This window comes from Ammospiza caudacuta, chromosome 2 (genome assembly GCF_027887145.1).
Source record: "Ammospiza caudacuta isolate bAmmCau1 chromosome 2, bAmmCau1.pri, whole genome shotgun sequence".
Classification (NCBI taxonomy): Eukaryota; Metazoa; Chordata; class Aves; order Passeriformes; family Passerellidae; genus Ammospiza; species Ammospiza caudacuta.
This window is the reverse complement of record NC_080594.1, coordinates 82,272,091-82,288,471: the sequence shown is the minus strand read 5'-3', so window position 1 is coordinate 82,288,471 and position 16,381 is coordinate 82,272,091. Positions and strand designations below refer to the sequence as shown.

Sequence of the window (16,381 nt, the reverse complement as noted above, 5' to 3'; positions counted from 1 at the left end):
TGCATCATTGCTGCTCATTGCCTCTTGTGCTGTTTCATGGCATGAATGAGAAGAGCCTGGATCCATCCTTATGGCACTCTCAGATACTTAGACACTGATGAGGTCTCCTCTCAGTCATCTCTTCTTGAGGCTGAGCAGGCCCAGCTTCTTCTGCTTTTCCTCATAAAAGATGTTCCAGTCCCCTCATCATCTTCATAGCCCTCCACTGGACTAGCTCAGAGGACCTGGGGTTTGTAATTTCCTTGACCTGTGGAGATGAAGGCACTTTCTGCATGAGTCTCTCCTGGCTTGAGAATGGCAGCCTCAGCTGTGCTCAGCAATGCTTTTAGTTTGGGTTTGAATTTGGACATATGGGGAGGCTCTTAAGTCACTCAGAGCAGAGTGACTCAATCTTGACATCAGAGATTTCTTTTCCCCTGAAGGGACCCTCACAGAGAGTTATTTCATGCTTGACATGAGAAGATGGTGGAACCAAAAATCTGGCTGACAGGCTTTCTTTTTCAGTAAAGCCTGTGATTTATTTTAAGCAGTGAAAGCTTAGCACAAAGGAAAGGACTTTTCTCCATGTTACTGTTCTCACATACCTCAGACAGCAAGTATGTGCATTCACATGGAAGCCTACCACATTGAGGTAATTTTATCTTCAGGTCATTTGCATTGAAACTGAATGAGCAACTTTCCCTAGAGCACAGCGCAGCATAGAAATCTATGTAAAATTTGCTCTCAAGTATCTAAACTTGCATGTTAGTGAGTAAATATGCTCCATTTGGATTGGGGAGGGGATGTGAGTTTTTAAAGTTCTGCAGGAAATATGCTCTGGGGAAAAAAGTAGCAATATTAGCTGCTAGTTTGGAAAAATAGAATTGTTTTAATTAGAGAATAAATTTAGCGGTAAATTATTTTCTGAATATTAGGTGAGGGACCTGAGGTTTTCTAAGAGGTACTCAGATATCAAAAGTCTTAAGAGAACACATTGCAAGCAGTAATACAGAGAAGATAACTGGTGAGGAAAATGTGAAGGATGTTACATGGCATGATATGATTTGGCATTTTTTTGCTTTTTTAAGTAAAAGGTATTCAGCTACTCTTCATGGGGAACCACACATCTGTTTGAAAGGGATTTACTGGAATACTCCTGTTTTTAATGCTAAAACTATTGTAAAAGGAAAAGTGTCTATAAGCAGTTTCTTTAGATACCAAATTACATTTCCTTAATTTGATCACATAAGCAGGGAAAACTTCAGCAGGTAATGTTTGAAAATGCTATAACTATTTTTAAAAAGGTACTTTAGGTAAAAAGCAAAGTTCACAAGTGCTTAATAAATTTCTGCTAAATTAACAGCAGCCTGTGAAAACATGACACTTATTTGCAGCATTATTACTGGTTTCAGAGGGCTGTAACCTCCTGAGCTACAGGATAAGGCAGGCTCAGGATATTTATATGGTGGTATATAGATAGGACATAGTTTTGGAGGGTTTGTAATTACAGTGGTGGGTAAATTTGGCATTGTTTTATATATATGACCATGGACTTTCCTGATGACTTGTTATTTTAAATTATTCAGGAATCTGAAGCTTTGTTCCTCAAGGCAATTAAAGCCAATCCAAATGCTGCCAGTTATCATGGTAATTTGGGTAAGAGCCTTTCTAAATCTTATCAGCTGTATTGTTTATTTGCTTCATATTCATTGTGTTTAAAAAGAAAAAGCAATCTTTTGCGCCTTCTTCCTGGTGGGCAGATTTCTATTTTACTTTCTAGAAAAACTGCCAGCCAGAAGAACAGGGCACTAAAGCCAGAAAAGCTGTCACATGATATGACAGATCAAGAGGGCTGCAAAATCCAGCCCAGAGGTAGCTGCACTTTAGTGTCTGCACATTGGTTCATTTATGCTATGCTTGTAACCCACAATGAGCTCACCAGATAAGAGCTGCCATTTATGGCTCCATTGTAATTCATTCCTTCATCATTCCCATGCCAGTTCTGCTCACAGGCTTTGCTCCTGCATTTGGCAACAGAACAAGCAACTACTGTGCCACCAGCCAGTGACAGACCCTCACTGGAAACAAATACCTCAGTGTTGTTCTCCAAGTGATTGGCAAGATTGTCCGTTATTCAACAATATTGCTAATGAAATTCCCCATTGATGTTCCAGCTGTGCTTTATCACCGCTGGGGAAACCTTGACTTGGCCAAGAAGCACTATGAAGTCTCTCTGAAGCTTGATCCCATGGCACCAGGAACCAAGGAAAACTACAGCCTCCTAAGGAGAAAACTGGAGCAGTTGCAAAAGAAAGGCGGTGCCTGATGCTCCTTTTCAGGTTGCCCGTGCGTGCTGTTTACAACTGCTGTTACATGGGCACTTCTGACCATGTACAGGCTTCAGTCATCATTTCTCAAAAACAACACCACCAGCACCGCACACTTGAATGTCCAGTTTTGCCCTCCTACAGATCCTAACATTTCAGCTTGAGGGATCATTTTATTTTTACTTGAACTGCTTTTAAAGTCCATTAGAACATTTTTATAGGTATATGAAAGCAATGGAGATGGAATTTCACAGCATACACATGTAATTTGATATCTTCATCTGACTTTTTAGTAGCAGGATGAATAGCAGGAGGCAGTTTTATTTCTGAAAGTGATACTTAAAAGTGCAATTTCCTGTTTAAATCCTGATCTTTTCAAGTATGAAAAATATCTGTCCACTTCAGTTTTATTACTGCCTTCCAGTGCCAGTCCTGCAGAGACAGTGGAAGAATGAATTCTCTCCAGCACATCAGTCTACTCATATAATTTGAGTTAAGCCCTTATGCTCATTTCTCTCTCCAGCCTGTGAAGTGTCAGATTTGTACAGGAGTAAATAAGGGCAAGGATTTGACCATAAATGTCTGTCAGCCAGTGTACTGCTCAAGTATGCCTGAGTGTAGAAAATACTGTAAGATGAAGATTATAACAAGCAGCTAATGAAAAGAAGGTGAGACAACAGAGGAGTCAGGTAGGGTTTCTGTTCTTGCAGGCAGCCTCATCTACCACAGACAACACGGACAACAAGTCAGAATTGCTTTAGCTCCTGTGCCAGGTCAGTGGTTTAAATACAGTATAGTGTCTGTAGGACCTAATTGCTGTGTTCTCAGGCAATTCAGTGCTTTCTGGTTAAGGACATTACACCTTTCAGCTCCTATATTGCTGGGGAATAAAGAGAGAATTTCTGTGGAGCAGTAACTGTGCAGAAGACCTGACCTTGGCTGTTGATCTGTTACCTGAAAGAACCTGGCTTCACCTTTGTCTCCCATGGCTCGTGTGTTTGCTGAAGGGACAGATAAATAAGCATAGCTGTTAATGCATAAACTGAGCACATCAAGGTGGGATGATTCAGAGGTGATTTATGTTGATACCACATTACCTCTCAAAAGGGGCTATGCTTTAATACACATTTGAACTCTGGCTGTCCAGAGTTGTTTGTCATGTATTATATATTTACATTCCTGCTTCAGGAAGTAGTAGCAAGTCTGTTTATTTGCTGATGGTTGGTTTTTCCAGTTTCTTTGGGTTTTTTTGAGATGTTTAGTTTTGTTTATTTGTTTAAGATTGAAAGTTTGCTATTGGATATGAAAGCTGGGGAACTTAACCTGTCTCTCCATGTTCCTTTATTCTTGCCATCTATGTTCCCTGGGAGAAATTGATCAGCACAGTATGATCAAAGCTAGCTCAGGTACTACAAGTCATGCAGGTACTTTAGTGTATTATTTTTGCCACACTAACTGTAGATCTAGCCAGCAAGGCTGTGGCAGTGTGGTGCTGTCCACCAGTTGGCTTGGAACAAATGAACATGGCTACATACTGGTTTGTTTTAGTTGCGGTGCCACAGGCATGCATGTGAGGTCCTCTCCTACAAATATAACCTGTTTCTCAGTGGGTAACATAGGGTACAAAGCCGTGGCAATTATTTCCATTTCTTCTGGTTTCTGGACAAAGTTTTCAGAAATTTGTTTCTGAATAGCATGCTCTTTGATAAGTAATCTGGCAAGCAGAACACTGCACCAGTATGGCTAAGGACCAGCCTAGCTTAGTACCAACTTTTGTATCTGAAAGGTGCTGAAATAGATACACCCTTCAGTACAAGCAGCATGTTCTTAAGGCTTTCCATACATAGCCTATTATTCATCAGATAGAACACATAGCTTCTTCAGTCATGAGGAATTAAAGAGTAGGGATCTGGCTGGATGAGCTAATTTATAGCAGAAGATAAATATGTTTACTATAATCAGGTCTTTTCTGTATATTTGGAATATGGCATCCTGAGTTTAAATTATTATTCTCATCATAAAATCCATATGTGTAGTTTTCCCTGTTGCTTTCCATATCAGCTTTAAAGACATCCACTAGATCAATATTATGTATGAATTTTTTCTAGGTCATTATAAACCAAAGTTGTAGAAATTCCTCTGTGGAAGTCCTTCTATACAAAGTCTTAGACAGAAAAGACCAACAAACAAATTGATTTTTTTGTTAGTATTTGAAAATGGTCTTTACTTTTCAGTACAGACAACATCATTTTTTCTTGATTAGCTTTCTGGCTACCTGTATATATATTTTTTTGTTTTATATAATATTTACTGCTATAGAAATTCAATGTGATTACTTGTATGATGGTAATACGAAGCATACCCATATGTCTGAGTTTAATGTTGAGGCAGAATTGAGTTCAAAAGAAGCCACAAAGATGACTGCTTTTGTAATAAAATCTTCCTTAAGACTTTTAAGAATACTAAATATTTTTTTACTTTATTTTCAGAAATATTTTGAAAGTGCAAACAGTGCAGTGGCTTTTATTAAAATGGTTATAATGTTAACCTTTTTATTGGTTTTTCATACCTCATAACTGACTCCTGGAACAGTGCAGAACACTAAACTTCAAAGAGAAAAAGGTGAAGAAAAAAGTCGGCTTGTACATAACTGTAGTTACACATATTGCCTATCTTTCCAGCATGCTGGATTTTTTTTCCCATTGCTAATTCCAGAAGATTAAAGTTTCCTTATCAGTTGGCCTGTTTGATTCTCTAGGGAAATTACAAAGCCTTTTTTCTTCTTCTTTTTTTTTTTTTTTTTTTTTGAGAATGATTACTTGTTCAAATACAGTTCTGAGAAGAGAAACAGAATGATTTAATGCACAGACTGGAGTCAGGAAAATAATCACAATGACTGCTATGGATATTAGTCTCTTTTCACCAAAAATTTCAGTGAAGTTCCCTAATTGTATGTCTCTGTTGTGTCTAGACCAATGACATGTACATGAAGTTTCTTGTTATTTAATTTCATAGTATTTAAACTTTAGCGATGTGGGTTGTGTGTGTGTTTATGGGCACTAAGAAATAAAAATCTATAATACTTTTGAATGGTTCGTTAAAAATATTTGGCCTATTCACTGGGAAACTTTTCCTTCATATTTCAGATAACTGTATCTGAGCTATTCAATCTAGTTTCTCTGTTTAGTCACTGGGAAAAAAAAAAAAACAACATCTTTAGGATGGGAGAAGTCATACTTGAAGGAGATATCTGTCTTCACTAACTTCAAAGGGTAACTAAGGTGATCAGCTCATATACATGAAGAAAAATCTCACTGCTGCTTTCAGTTGAAGTAATCTGGTGCCACACACATGAAGTAATCTGGTCCCTCTAGCATTTTTATACATTATTGAGGCCAAGAATGTTAAAAGACTGGCATTGAAGCAAACTGGCAGGTACTTGCCTTGAGAGGGTAGCTGGATGAGGGAATGGGAGAAAACAAATTAACCTGGATGAATTTAAAATAAATGACTGATAAAGCACTGAACAACAAATCCCTGTGTATGAAAACAGAACATTCACATTAAGTTTGATGCATTGCTAGCTTGTTTATGTTTTTGTAATGAACAGTAACAGCTTCTTATTGAATTCAGTTTGGGTGTCCTTCACTCCTACTTTAAAAAGCATTCTAAAGCAACTGTACATTTGCAACAGTGAGATTTGTATTTTTTCCCTTAAGTTCCAGTTGCTATTTCAAGCTGTAGGTATTAGAATGCTAAATGTGATAGCATTGTGTGTTTCAATATGGTACGGTTTTTTGTTTTGATATATTTTGATATTTATTTGCTGGTTCCTGCCTGTGTCCCATGTTTCACATGAGTATTGGTACATTCACCTACCTGTCATTACATGTAGATTCCCATGTGCTTCTCAGCTTGGCCCTTTCACTGAATAGTGCTCCCTTTCCACAGCTCTTGGGGTGCCTCTACCAAATGTGTGTTAATGAGGGCACGTTTCACTCAAAAAGATTAAATTTTGCTGGGAGCAAAAGTGGCTCCCAGCAAAATCACATGGCTGGATTTCTGTGACATAAAAGCTGAGGGAGCCAAATTTGTGTCGTGGAACACCTTAAGCAGCAGGTGCCACAGGTAAAGGACACTTCAGGCTGTGCTGGGCTCCACAATAACGTGAAGTGGTTGTACATAGGTGTAATGTTATAAACACAGCAACTTGAACTCTGCTTTAAAGGAAAAGGACTGTATATCTCGCCAAGGAAGAGGATATGCACAGATGCATGGATACTGAGCATTGGAGGACTGATTACTTGGTGTTAGAAAGTTGCACTGCCGTGTTGTGGCATGGGTGTTCAGTGTGTGTCAGTGATGATACATGTCAAATGGGTCAGGGCTTTTTTAAAATAAGTATTTTTGTTAGGAAAAATCCCTACAGGTACTGGAACTGGTAGCTTGTGATTTCTGAGATGAACTTTTTTAATGTAGTATTAATCATTTAAATTGCCAGTGGTATGTTCCAATTTATTTTCAGCTGAGCAGGAAGTAAATACATTTGTAATGAAGCCATGAAATAAATCTGCATTTTGCTATCTTTTTTTTGCATAGATTTTAATTGTGACAATGGTGTTTATTTTTGTAGTAAGTTTTTGATTCAGGGTTCTGCTACAAGCTAGGAAGAAAACCTAATGGGCCTGGCAGACTAGGACTGGAACATACAGGAAGACATTCTTCCTCTTAGAGTAACGGTTCAAAATCTTGATTCAGCACGAGTCTATTGATGTTGAATGTTGCACTGTGTGTGCCTAAACAAACAAACAAAAAGCAGCACCTGAAGAAAGCAATGGAATACCTAACTAATTAATTCAGTCTCTAAAATGATAACATATAGAAAGCAGGAGCTACTGCCTCAAATGCTGAGCAACCTTCTCTGCCAAAATCGGATTTTTTACCCAGTGTGCAACAAGCCAATAATGACACACTTAAGAGAGACATTGATTATTTATTTCAGAGTTGCACAATTGGTGGTATTGCACAAATTACACACACTAATTATCAGTAACTTTTTACTATTTATAGAATGTAGCAAACAAATGAATTAGTGTTCATTGGCTACAAGTTACATAGTTTTCTTATTAACTGGTATTCTTTTTTTGGTTAATGATTCTCTTGCTTCTCATGCTAATTAGTCCTATGGTCAGTCTTTCTCTTCTTTGGAGTCTGTGGTCTGTGAGCTGGTGGTCACAATCTCCCCCTGATGGAATTATAATTTACCCAGTCAGAGCTGATTGCAGCACAATCACTGGGTTGGGTTTATTAGTTCCTATTTTATCTTGGGAGTTCTGCCAGATGTCTTTGTGGCCTGTAAATTCCACATTGTGTCCACTATCAGTGGTATATCCTTCTTCCCAAGCTTTATTAACCTTCCCCTAGGTCTGAGATCATTGAAGCATTTCAAGCCTTAAATCCTAATAAGGCAATTCTACCAAGTAATTTGTTTTTCTAACACCTAGACATCACCTAGAGCTTGCTTGTTAGCTGTTATTTGCTCACAGATTGAATATCCCTGCTTGTTGATTAGGCTTAAAAGCATACAAAGAGCAAATATCAAAGAACATCCTTTCTTAAGAAAATGTTTATATATATTTACACATACATATTTACATATGTCGTTTTGCAACAATCCTACCTAGTGTTATAGGTGGAATAGAGTTATTGACTGGTAATTGGGTAAAAAAGTGAATAGTTATAAGAGACACAACCTGGCTTCCACTTAGTAACTGGTCAAGGAGGAAGAACTGACACCAAAATATCATCTGCTGTCTCAGTAACCAAGCTACAGAATGGTACTTGTATGCTCCAGAGAGAATCATATCCTGTGTTGGAAGGGACCCATAGGGATCATCCAAGCCCAACTCCTGGCCCTGCATGCACAGGCCCTGCAGGCAAGAGTCACACTGTGTGCCCAGGAGTGTTGTCCAAAACGCTTCTTGAACTTTGTCAGGCTGATGCCTGACACTTCTCTGTGACCACTTCTCTGGGAACCCTGTTCTAGAGCTCAACCATCCTTAGGTGAAGAAACCTTTTTTCTGATTCCCTTGAATTCTGTCACTGGTCACGAGAGATCAGTGTCTGCCCCTCTGTTTCCCCTCATGAGGAAATTGTAGACTGCAATGAGGTCTCCCCTCAGACTCCTCCAGGCTGAACAGACTGGTCCTCATATGGCTTCTCCTCCAGACTGCTCACCATCTTCGAAATCTTCCTTTGGACACTCTAATAATTAAGTATCTTCCTTATCTTGTGGCACCCAAAATTGCACAGAATATTCAAGTTGAGACCACCCCAGTGCAGAGCAGAGCAGGACAATCCCACTGGTGCTGCTGTGCCTGGTGCCCCCCAGAACACGCTTGGCCCTCCTGGCTGCCAGGGCACTGCTGACTCACACTCAACTTCCCGTCAACCAGGAGACCCAGGGCCCCTCCTACAGCACCAGTAGAAAGGGTATCTCACTTATTCCTCCTATCAATGCATTTACTTTAAAGTGATTTACTGTGTGGAACCTGCACAGGCTTTACTAGAGAGCAAACAGATCCCTACCGAGCCAGCTTAAGGGAATCTGGCTGGGAACTAGAAGCTGCCTGCAAAGGGGGTCAGCAGAAAAGCACTTAGCAGCCTCAAAGTTTAAAACTCCTGCCTCAGCAGGCTCAAGACCAATCTGTGCCTGCAGCCAAAATCCCTTTCTACAGAGTAGTCAACAACGTTTATAAAAAAAGGGGGGGTTTTTAAAGGTTCTCCAAAGGCCAGTTTGGCTGCCAAACGTTGCACTGCTTCACGCATGTTTATTACGGCCTCCAGCAGGCGAGGCCCCGGCCTCGGGAGCGGCCCTTCCCGGAGTGCCGGGCGCTCCTCCCGCTTTGGCAGCGGCCGCGGGCTGTCCGGCTCTCGCGGCCCCGAGCCCGCCTGGCCGCCCTGGCCGCGCTCCCGCCAAGCACGATCCCTGCCTCTGGCAGCCGGGGCCGGCTCCGGCCGGCGGCTCTGGCCAGCAACCCCGGCTCACCCCCGGCCCCGCGCCCGGGCTCTCCGCGCTGCCCCGTCCGCAGAGGAGGGAGCGTGAGCAGGCACCGCCCCACGCCCCGCTCCGCCCCGTCGCCTATTCCCCGGAGAGGCGCCCCGGGACGGGCAGAACGCGGAGGCCGCAGGCGGGACTGGACCCGTAGAAGCAGCGGCAGCGCTGGCGAGTGAGTGTCCCGAGGAGCGGCGGGCAGAGCGGGGCGGGGCGGCTGGGCCGGGGCCGGTCCGCCCTCGCCACACGTGATGCCGCGGGGAAGCGGAGGTGGCGGCACGGGCTGCGGGAGGGCCGGTGGCGGGCAGGGGCTCTCCCGGCGGGGCGGCACTGCGGGGAGCGCCCTGCCGAGGAGCGCCCTGTGGGGAAAGCCCTGCCGGGGACAGCCCTGCCGGGAGCGCCCTGCGGCCCGGGCCGCGCTCCGGAAGCCACGTGGGAGCCGGCCCGGCCCGGCGCGGCGGGCGGCTCGGGGCTCCCGGCCGGACAAGGGCACAGCAGCAGCGCCTCGGTGTGCGAGGGCGGCCCGTCGGTGACACAGCTGGGTGCAGGGAGAGCTGTCCCAGGCGCTGGACCGGCCGAGGTGGTCGGGGGCATTCTCCAAACAGAAGTGTTCGTTATGATCCAAATACTCCTTTTAGTAACGTGCCTTTGCCCTTGTAGTGGGTTAGTGATGTGTGTTTGAGGAGCCAATACCTAAACTAGAGGGAAAAGAGAAAGGAAAGAGTTCAGGTACCACAGATGCAGAGTTTAGCAGAAGGTGCCCCTGCCCACAGTGGGGCTTGAAATTAGATGGTTTGAGGCCCCTTCCAACCCAAACCATTACATGACTGTATATCCTTACAAGATAACATTTCGGAACACTTATTTTTTTGCCTGCATTGCTTGGACCAGAATGTTGGGGAGGAAGTAAATTTTTTTTATATATTCACCTCGGCTTCATTTTGCTATACTTTCCTTCCCCCACCTGTTCTGTGTCTTTTTCCATTATAGAGTTACAAAGTCTTTTTGGGTTTGGGTTAAGGTTCATTTAGTTATATCTGTGTTAATTCCAGACAATTAACTTCCTCATTTTTTGCTTCAGGTATTTTTTAATTTGCTGCTTCTGTAATTTTTGCTATGCTTTGAAAATATCAAGGTAGCAACTTCTATAGAGCTAAACATACAGTGGCACAACTGTAAATATTTCCATGACCAAGTTGTTTCCCTTAGAACTCTGTAAGGAATGAACTTGTTTTATATACTCTCCAGCTTAAGTGGGCGGTCAACCTGGAAAAGCAATTCCTTGGCAATTAAAGTTGTTCATTGTGTGACAAAGGCCATTAAGAGAGGCCTTAAATTTCACATCTCTGAACAAAACATGGGCAAATTTTCATCATTCTTCTCTCCTCCTCTTGAGAGAAGTCTTAAAAACTTAGACTGTCTCTACAGTATATTTAAGTGGCACTCATCTCCTGCCCTCACTCTGTCATAGCTGCCAAAGTCATATGAACACTAATATGTCCTCTTACCTAAGTGTAGAACAGCCTTCTCCTGCCATGACTAAATAAATGCTACACAGAACTGATGTCTCTTTTACTCTCTGTCTCAAAACCTGAATTTTCAAAGAGGTTAAATGTTAAACAAAACAAAAAAATGGCCTTTCCATGCATTGCTAATGTTTTTGAACCTGCACCCGACTGCTGACAAATAGTAACTACTTGATATGTGGATCACACTTAATTTTCCTTGGGTTCTTGCAGCCTGTTTGCTCCTCACTTTCCCAATTAGTGTGGTTTTCTGCCATCAGCTTTGCAAGCAAGTTTCTTTGAGCTTGTCCATGAGTTTGTTTTGAGACCACTGGAATACTGAACACAGCTTTGCTCCATCATGGAAGAAAGAGTGTCATGTTGTTGGTATGTGTCATGTCATCCACTCCTTACAGCTTTTCTTTTTGGTGACTTTAAATGTGTGATTAGAGTTTTCTGTTGCTCATTTTCTCCTATCATTCAGCATAGAAATATTGCTTGGAGTGCTTTATCTACTGCAGCGTCTCCTTTTTATCCTTTAGAAAGGTTTCCCATGTCAGTTCATGCATTCCTTGGCTGATGTTTGACATGGAAATCTAGGTGCCTCCAGAGAGTAGAGGGCACAAGCAAGGCCTGGTTTGCAGCAGATATCCTGCTGTTTCTGCCACCCACTGTTCTGCTGAGCTCATTCTCTTCCCTTGGAAAGTGTCATCTAGCACTGGCTTTAGCCCTGCTCTGAGTGGGAGGCTGGGCTGGGTGACCTTCACAGGTGCCATCCAGCCAACATTCCTCCAGGTCTGTCTCTGCATTCTTGTAACTCCCAATAGTAACCCAACTGTCTGTTTTAAAGGAAGTTTCCTCTTGAAAATTACTTTCATCTGACTGCTCATGTAACCCCAGATTTTGCCAGTTGTGCTTCTCTTGTTTATATGGCTGTGTTTGTTCTTGGGGAACTTCAGGGAAATGAGGTTATGTGACTGCCAGGTCTACATTGTGAATGTGCAAGTGTAAGTACAGGCACAAAGGTATAGTCATGGGGGTGTCATGGAGTGAAATAAGAGAGTAAATTCCAGGGGTACGTTGTGGCATTTGCCTTCTGCTGCTAGCTCTGGTATGCTTTTGCTCTCTAATGGATTAGCCAAATTATTTTTCTGTAATTTAATTTTTCTGTAATGAATACTATTAATAGATACTGTTGGTAGAAAAAAAAGACACTGGGTTTCACTGTAGTTTTTGTAATTTCATTTTTGGAGCAATGCACTTTTCTATTCCTATTAAAGTCTTCTTGTTTGTTTCTCACACTCTAAAAGTTCTTTGAACTCGAACCTGGTCAAATCATTTTCATAACGCTTTTGATATAAGTAGAATTTAATGTGAAACTTGAATGACATTTTAAATGACGTGAATTGCTTAAGCAGAGAGCATGTGCTATAATAGAACACATTTTCTATATGAACTGATGCTACCTTTTATTTTCTCATCTTCCATAGATTTTTTGCAGTATTCTGACAGAAAGGGTAAGTATTACATAGATAATTGACCAAGAGACAGGGGAAATGGATGGACCCACTCGTGTCATTGAGTTAGCAAATGGAACACCCCTTTTCATTCTGTCCCTCCAAAGAGGATGTTTAATACCTTTTTTCTTTAGAAATTGAACTGTTCAGACAGTAGTAAATCACTGTTCTTAACCCAGAATCCATAGCTATCCAGAATTTTCTGCTCTTTTTCACTGCAAAGGTTTAATTACATTTTATGGACCATGTCAGATACAGCTCTCTTTTCTCCACTTCCAATTAATGTTAAAGAAGGATGGGCTGTAACAGGATAATATCGTGTCCTATTGATTTACTATTATGGTGTTGTTGAAGAATGGCCTTTACATTAAGATTTTTGGCCACTGTGATTTCTGTAAGTGTGTCAGCTATTTGCTCTTAACATCTTGAGAAAACATATTCGATATCACTGTCACTCCTGATTTCTCTGTCTTACAAGACACCTCTTTTCCTTTGAAATTACCTACATAACCACCTCTCTCTGCACTGTTTTGACTGTAATTGCTCATGACCTTTACTAACAGCCAGAGTTACCAGTATTGTATTGCTGACATTCTGACAGAAGTTATTGGTTGTGTAGAATTGCTTTGTCTCATCCTTTCCCTCAAGCACTGCTTTTTTTCCAGTGCTGTGGGTTCCTACTAAGTGCAAGGGAGATCACCCCACCTGTGCCGAGCTTCAGTTGTGTGAGAGTAGCTGTATTAGAATACTGCTGCAATTTGAAAAATTGTGCTATCAAATAATATCAGAGTAACTGTAACTCTCTGTATCTTCTTTCTCTCCCCTCATTTTGTGTAGCCTGATGCAGCCCACAACTTTTATCACAGCAAAATTCAGGTTGGAAGGGACATAGGGAGTCACTCATCCAGCCTCCTTACTCAATGCAAGGTTGTTCGTGTGGCCAGACCAGGTTGCTCATTGTTTTATCCAACATGTCTTAAAAACCTATAGGGATAGAGACTACACAACACCTCTGGGCAGCTTGCTTCAATTTTTGTCTGTATCATGAAAACCCTTTTCCTTGCATCAAGTTGGTGCCTCTCTTATTTTGGTTTATACCTACTGCTTTTCAACTCTGTCCTGCACTGCTGTAAGGACCCTAGCTGTGTTTCCTGGATAACCACAGGTATGGGAAGACTGCTATTAGGTCAGTTGAAAGCCATCTCTTCTCAAGTTGAAAAGGCTGTTCCTGAGCTGCTTTTCACAAGGCAAGTACTCTTGCCCATGACTATCTGAATGCACTGCAGTTTGTCCATATTTTTTCTTGTTTTGGGCCCCAAAGTGGGTGCAGTATTGTAGGTGTGGTCTAGTGAGTGTCACATAAAGGGAGATTGTCACTCCCCATAATCTGCTGGTTGTGTTCCCATTAATACAGTGCAGGGTGCTTGCTGCCTTGGCTGCTTGCTTTGTTCAGCAAGGTGTATTCATGAGTTCTAAGACAAGGATATGTAAGGTAAACATTGAAATATCAGAAGGAACATCGATCCCAAACAGTATCATCTTGACTGCTGTTTTGCACTTCTGGCTGAGTCTTGGCTCCAGCAGCAGTCAGGGTTGTAGCCCACCTTTTAGTGAGGAAGCAGATACAGATAGTCATTTCTCATCATGTGTCTAGAAGTCTTGCTGTTTACTTGGTATTCCAGAAGTGTTAGGAATGTTTGTTGGCATTATGTTACTTCCTGGTAAAAAATATACATAGTTTCAGTAGTGTTTTGGAATGTTAGTATAAAACACTTCTCTCTTCTCCAAAATACCTCTTTTACACCTGATCTAGACTCAAATCTTGTATAGTTTCTCTTTTGTATCTCTCCGTATCTGGGCCTGTTTAGCCTGGAGAAGGGACATCTAGAAGAGAGGACCTCATCAGTGTCTGTAAGTATTGAAGGGAGAGTGCCAAAAGGATGGAGCCAGGTTCTGCTCAGTGGTGCTGAGCAATGGGCAGAGACTGGTGCACAGGAAGTTCCACCTAAACGTAAGGATGAATTTCATTACTGTGCAGGTGACCAAGCACTGGAACAGATTGACCAGAGAGGTTGTTGAGTCTCCCTCACTGTGGATACCCAAAAGCCATCTGGTTGTAATCCTGTAAAAGTGCCCTAGGATAAGCCTGCTTGAGCAGGGAGGTGAGACCTGTAACCCACCCTTCCAACTTGACTCATTCTGTGATAGCCTGGATTTCATCCTGTACCTCTGCTGCCACCTTTGCATCTCAGGTACTAAATGTTGTCTGTGCATCTTGTGAAATATGTCAAGTTAGTACATTTTGCCTTCTGGTGGGCAGGCTGGTTTGTGTGCAGGACTTTCAATAATTAAAGTTTTATTGTTTCTGCTGACACGTGGTACTGATAAGAATCATGAGTGTGTACCTCAGCACTGCCCCCCTTAGTCTACTTCCCAAGATAACAGACTTGCATTTGAAATGCTAAGTTTCGTTTGTAGTTGTTGACAAGAGATGCACCTCACATCTCTCTACTCCAAATGGTGAAGCCTGAGTGACCAGCCTAGATTCTGAACTGTAGGAAATGAAATCAAGGTGAATGCTACCCTCTGGTTCATTGAAGGCTATTAATAGTGTTCTTTCTGAGTCCATTTAATTGAGCCCAAGTGTTTGTTGTTTAATTTACACATTAAACTAGGCTAAGGTGTGGACACTGAATTTTACCACTGAAATCAGTATGTCATTTTAATTGCCTGTGGATTCTGTGCACTGCAAGTTCTGTAAAGTTTTATTCTTGGTTGGATCTCAGAATGTGTGGATTTCTCTAGAAATCAAAGGTAACAAGTTAGATAATTTTCCATCAGGAGAGGCCCAGTCTGCATATACGATAGTACTGAAAGCTTGAAGAAAAATAGAAACAAACCAATTTTCTTCAAAACATTGCTGAGAAAAATGGTCTTGGAAGTGAGACTGTAAGTAGTGAGTGAGAAATAAGGGTCTTGTTCTGGTTTTCTGTTGAAGGAATGGTGTTTGCAGTGGTTCTGAATGACAGGTAGACCTAGTCCTCCTGCCTAACTCTTGCCTCCCTTTTGTGATGACATTCTTTTGGCCTCTGTTTTTATGTCTTTTCCTCTTTTTAATAAAAATTGTACGATGACAATATTTGGAATGAGTGCTGGAATATGTAGTCATTGGGGGGATTTAGCCAACCCACCTCACCTGGACTGCAAGGACATTATTCTACAATGGTTCTTGTTAGTGTTTTAACTTGAGGAAAACTGGAAATTCCTTCATGGGTTTTGTGAAAAGCTCATGGAAAAAAAGGGGAAATGTTAGGAGTCTAGAGAAGGAACTTAATAACATAAGCACCCATAGTAACAAATTTAAGAGAAAATTAGTAGATTCCAATTTTTTATCTCAGAGATCAGAAGATAGGACTAGTTGAGAGAGAAACTCACCAGCATGTGTGAATAGAAGAACTGAGGACAACTGAAGAAAAGAGTTTTCAGCAATAGTAGTTTGGTGGGGATGAAAAAAAATATACTTGCCATGATTGTCAGCTGAGATGTGATGGTTGTGGATTTATTGACAGGAATAGAAGGAGGATAATAGGTACTAATTTCTTTATTCCCCTGATTGCATACCTGCACAGGTGCTGCTCAAGGGAAGCTGTGGCTTGAAGAACATCTTAAGCCCAAACTTATTTCTGGCAAAATAAGAACTCTGAAGAGGAAGGGATAAGCCTACAGAGGCTAGAAAATGGAGGGGAAAAGATAACTAAAAATTACTGTGTAGAAAACATAATCTTGGAATGAATGTTATCTTCCAGATATGTTTGAGTGTATATCAATTGCTGTTGATCTTCTTTGAGGCAGTTTTTAGTGAAGCCTTCAAAACTTAGATTTTCTGTGGAATAAGTAGGAGTGTGAGCTCAGTGTTCCAGAACGTTTTCACTGAGAGGAGATGGAGTACAGCACACATATGGAGTGTGGCTTCATGTACTGTGGAGCAGTGCTTCAGAA

The 16,381-nt window shown here is 41.6% G+C and overlaps 2 protein-coding genes across 3 annotated transcripts in view; both read left to right on the top strand.

Annotated features, from left to right (window-relative positions):
• Positions 1-6,912, top strand: part of TMTC4 (transmembrane O-mannosyltransferase targeting cadherins 4) — a 56,006-nt gene extending 49,094 nt beyond the window's left edge. The window contains exons 17-18 of the mRNA XM_058824978.1: positions 1,566-1,635; positions 2,154-6,912. Coding sequence (XP_058680961.1) covers positions 1,566-1,635; positions 2,154-2,305 — 222 coding nt within the window. The 3' untranslated portion in view covers positions 2,306-6,912. The remainder of the gene's footprint in view (positions 1-1,565; positions 1,636-2,153) is intronic.
• A 2,552-nt stretch (positions 6,913-9,464) lies between these two features.
• GGACT (gamma-glutamylamine cyclotransferase) overlaps positions 9,465-16,381 on the top strand; it is a 28,050-nt gene continuing 21,133 nt past the window's right edge. Inside the window, exon 1 of one of the 2 annotated variants that reach the window (XM_058821860.1) lies at positions 9,465-9,535. The gene's annotated coding sequence lies outside the window, so the exon portion shown is untranslated. Of the gene's footprint in view, positions 9,536-11,127; positions 11,253-16,381 lie in introns of those variants that run through there. The other variant, XM_058821868.1, reaches the window with a different exon arrangement.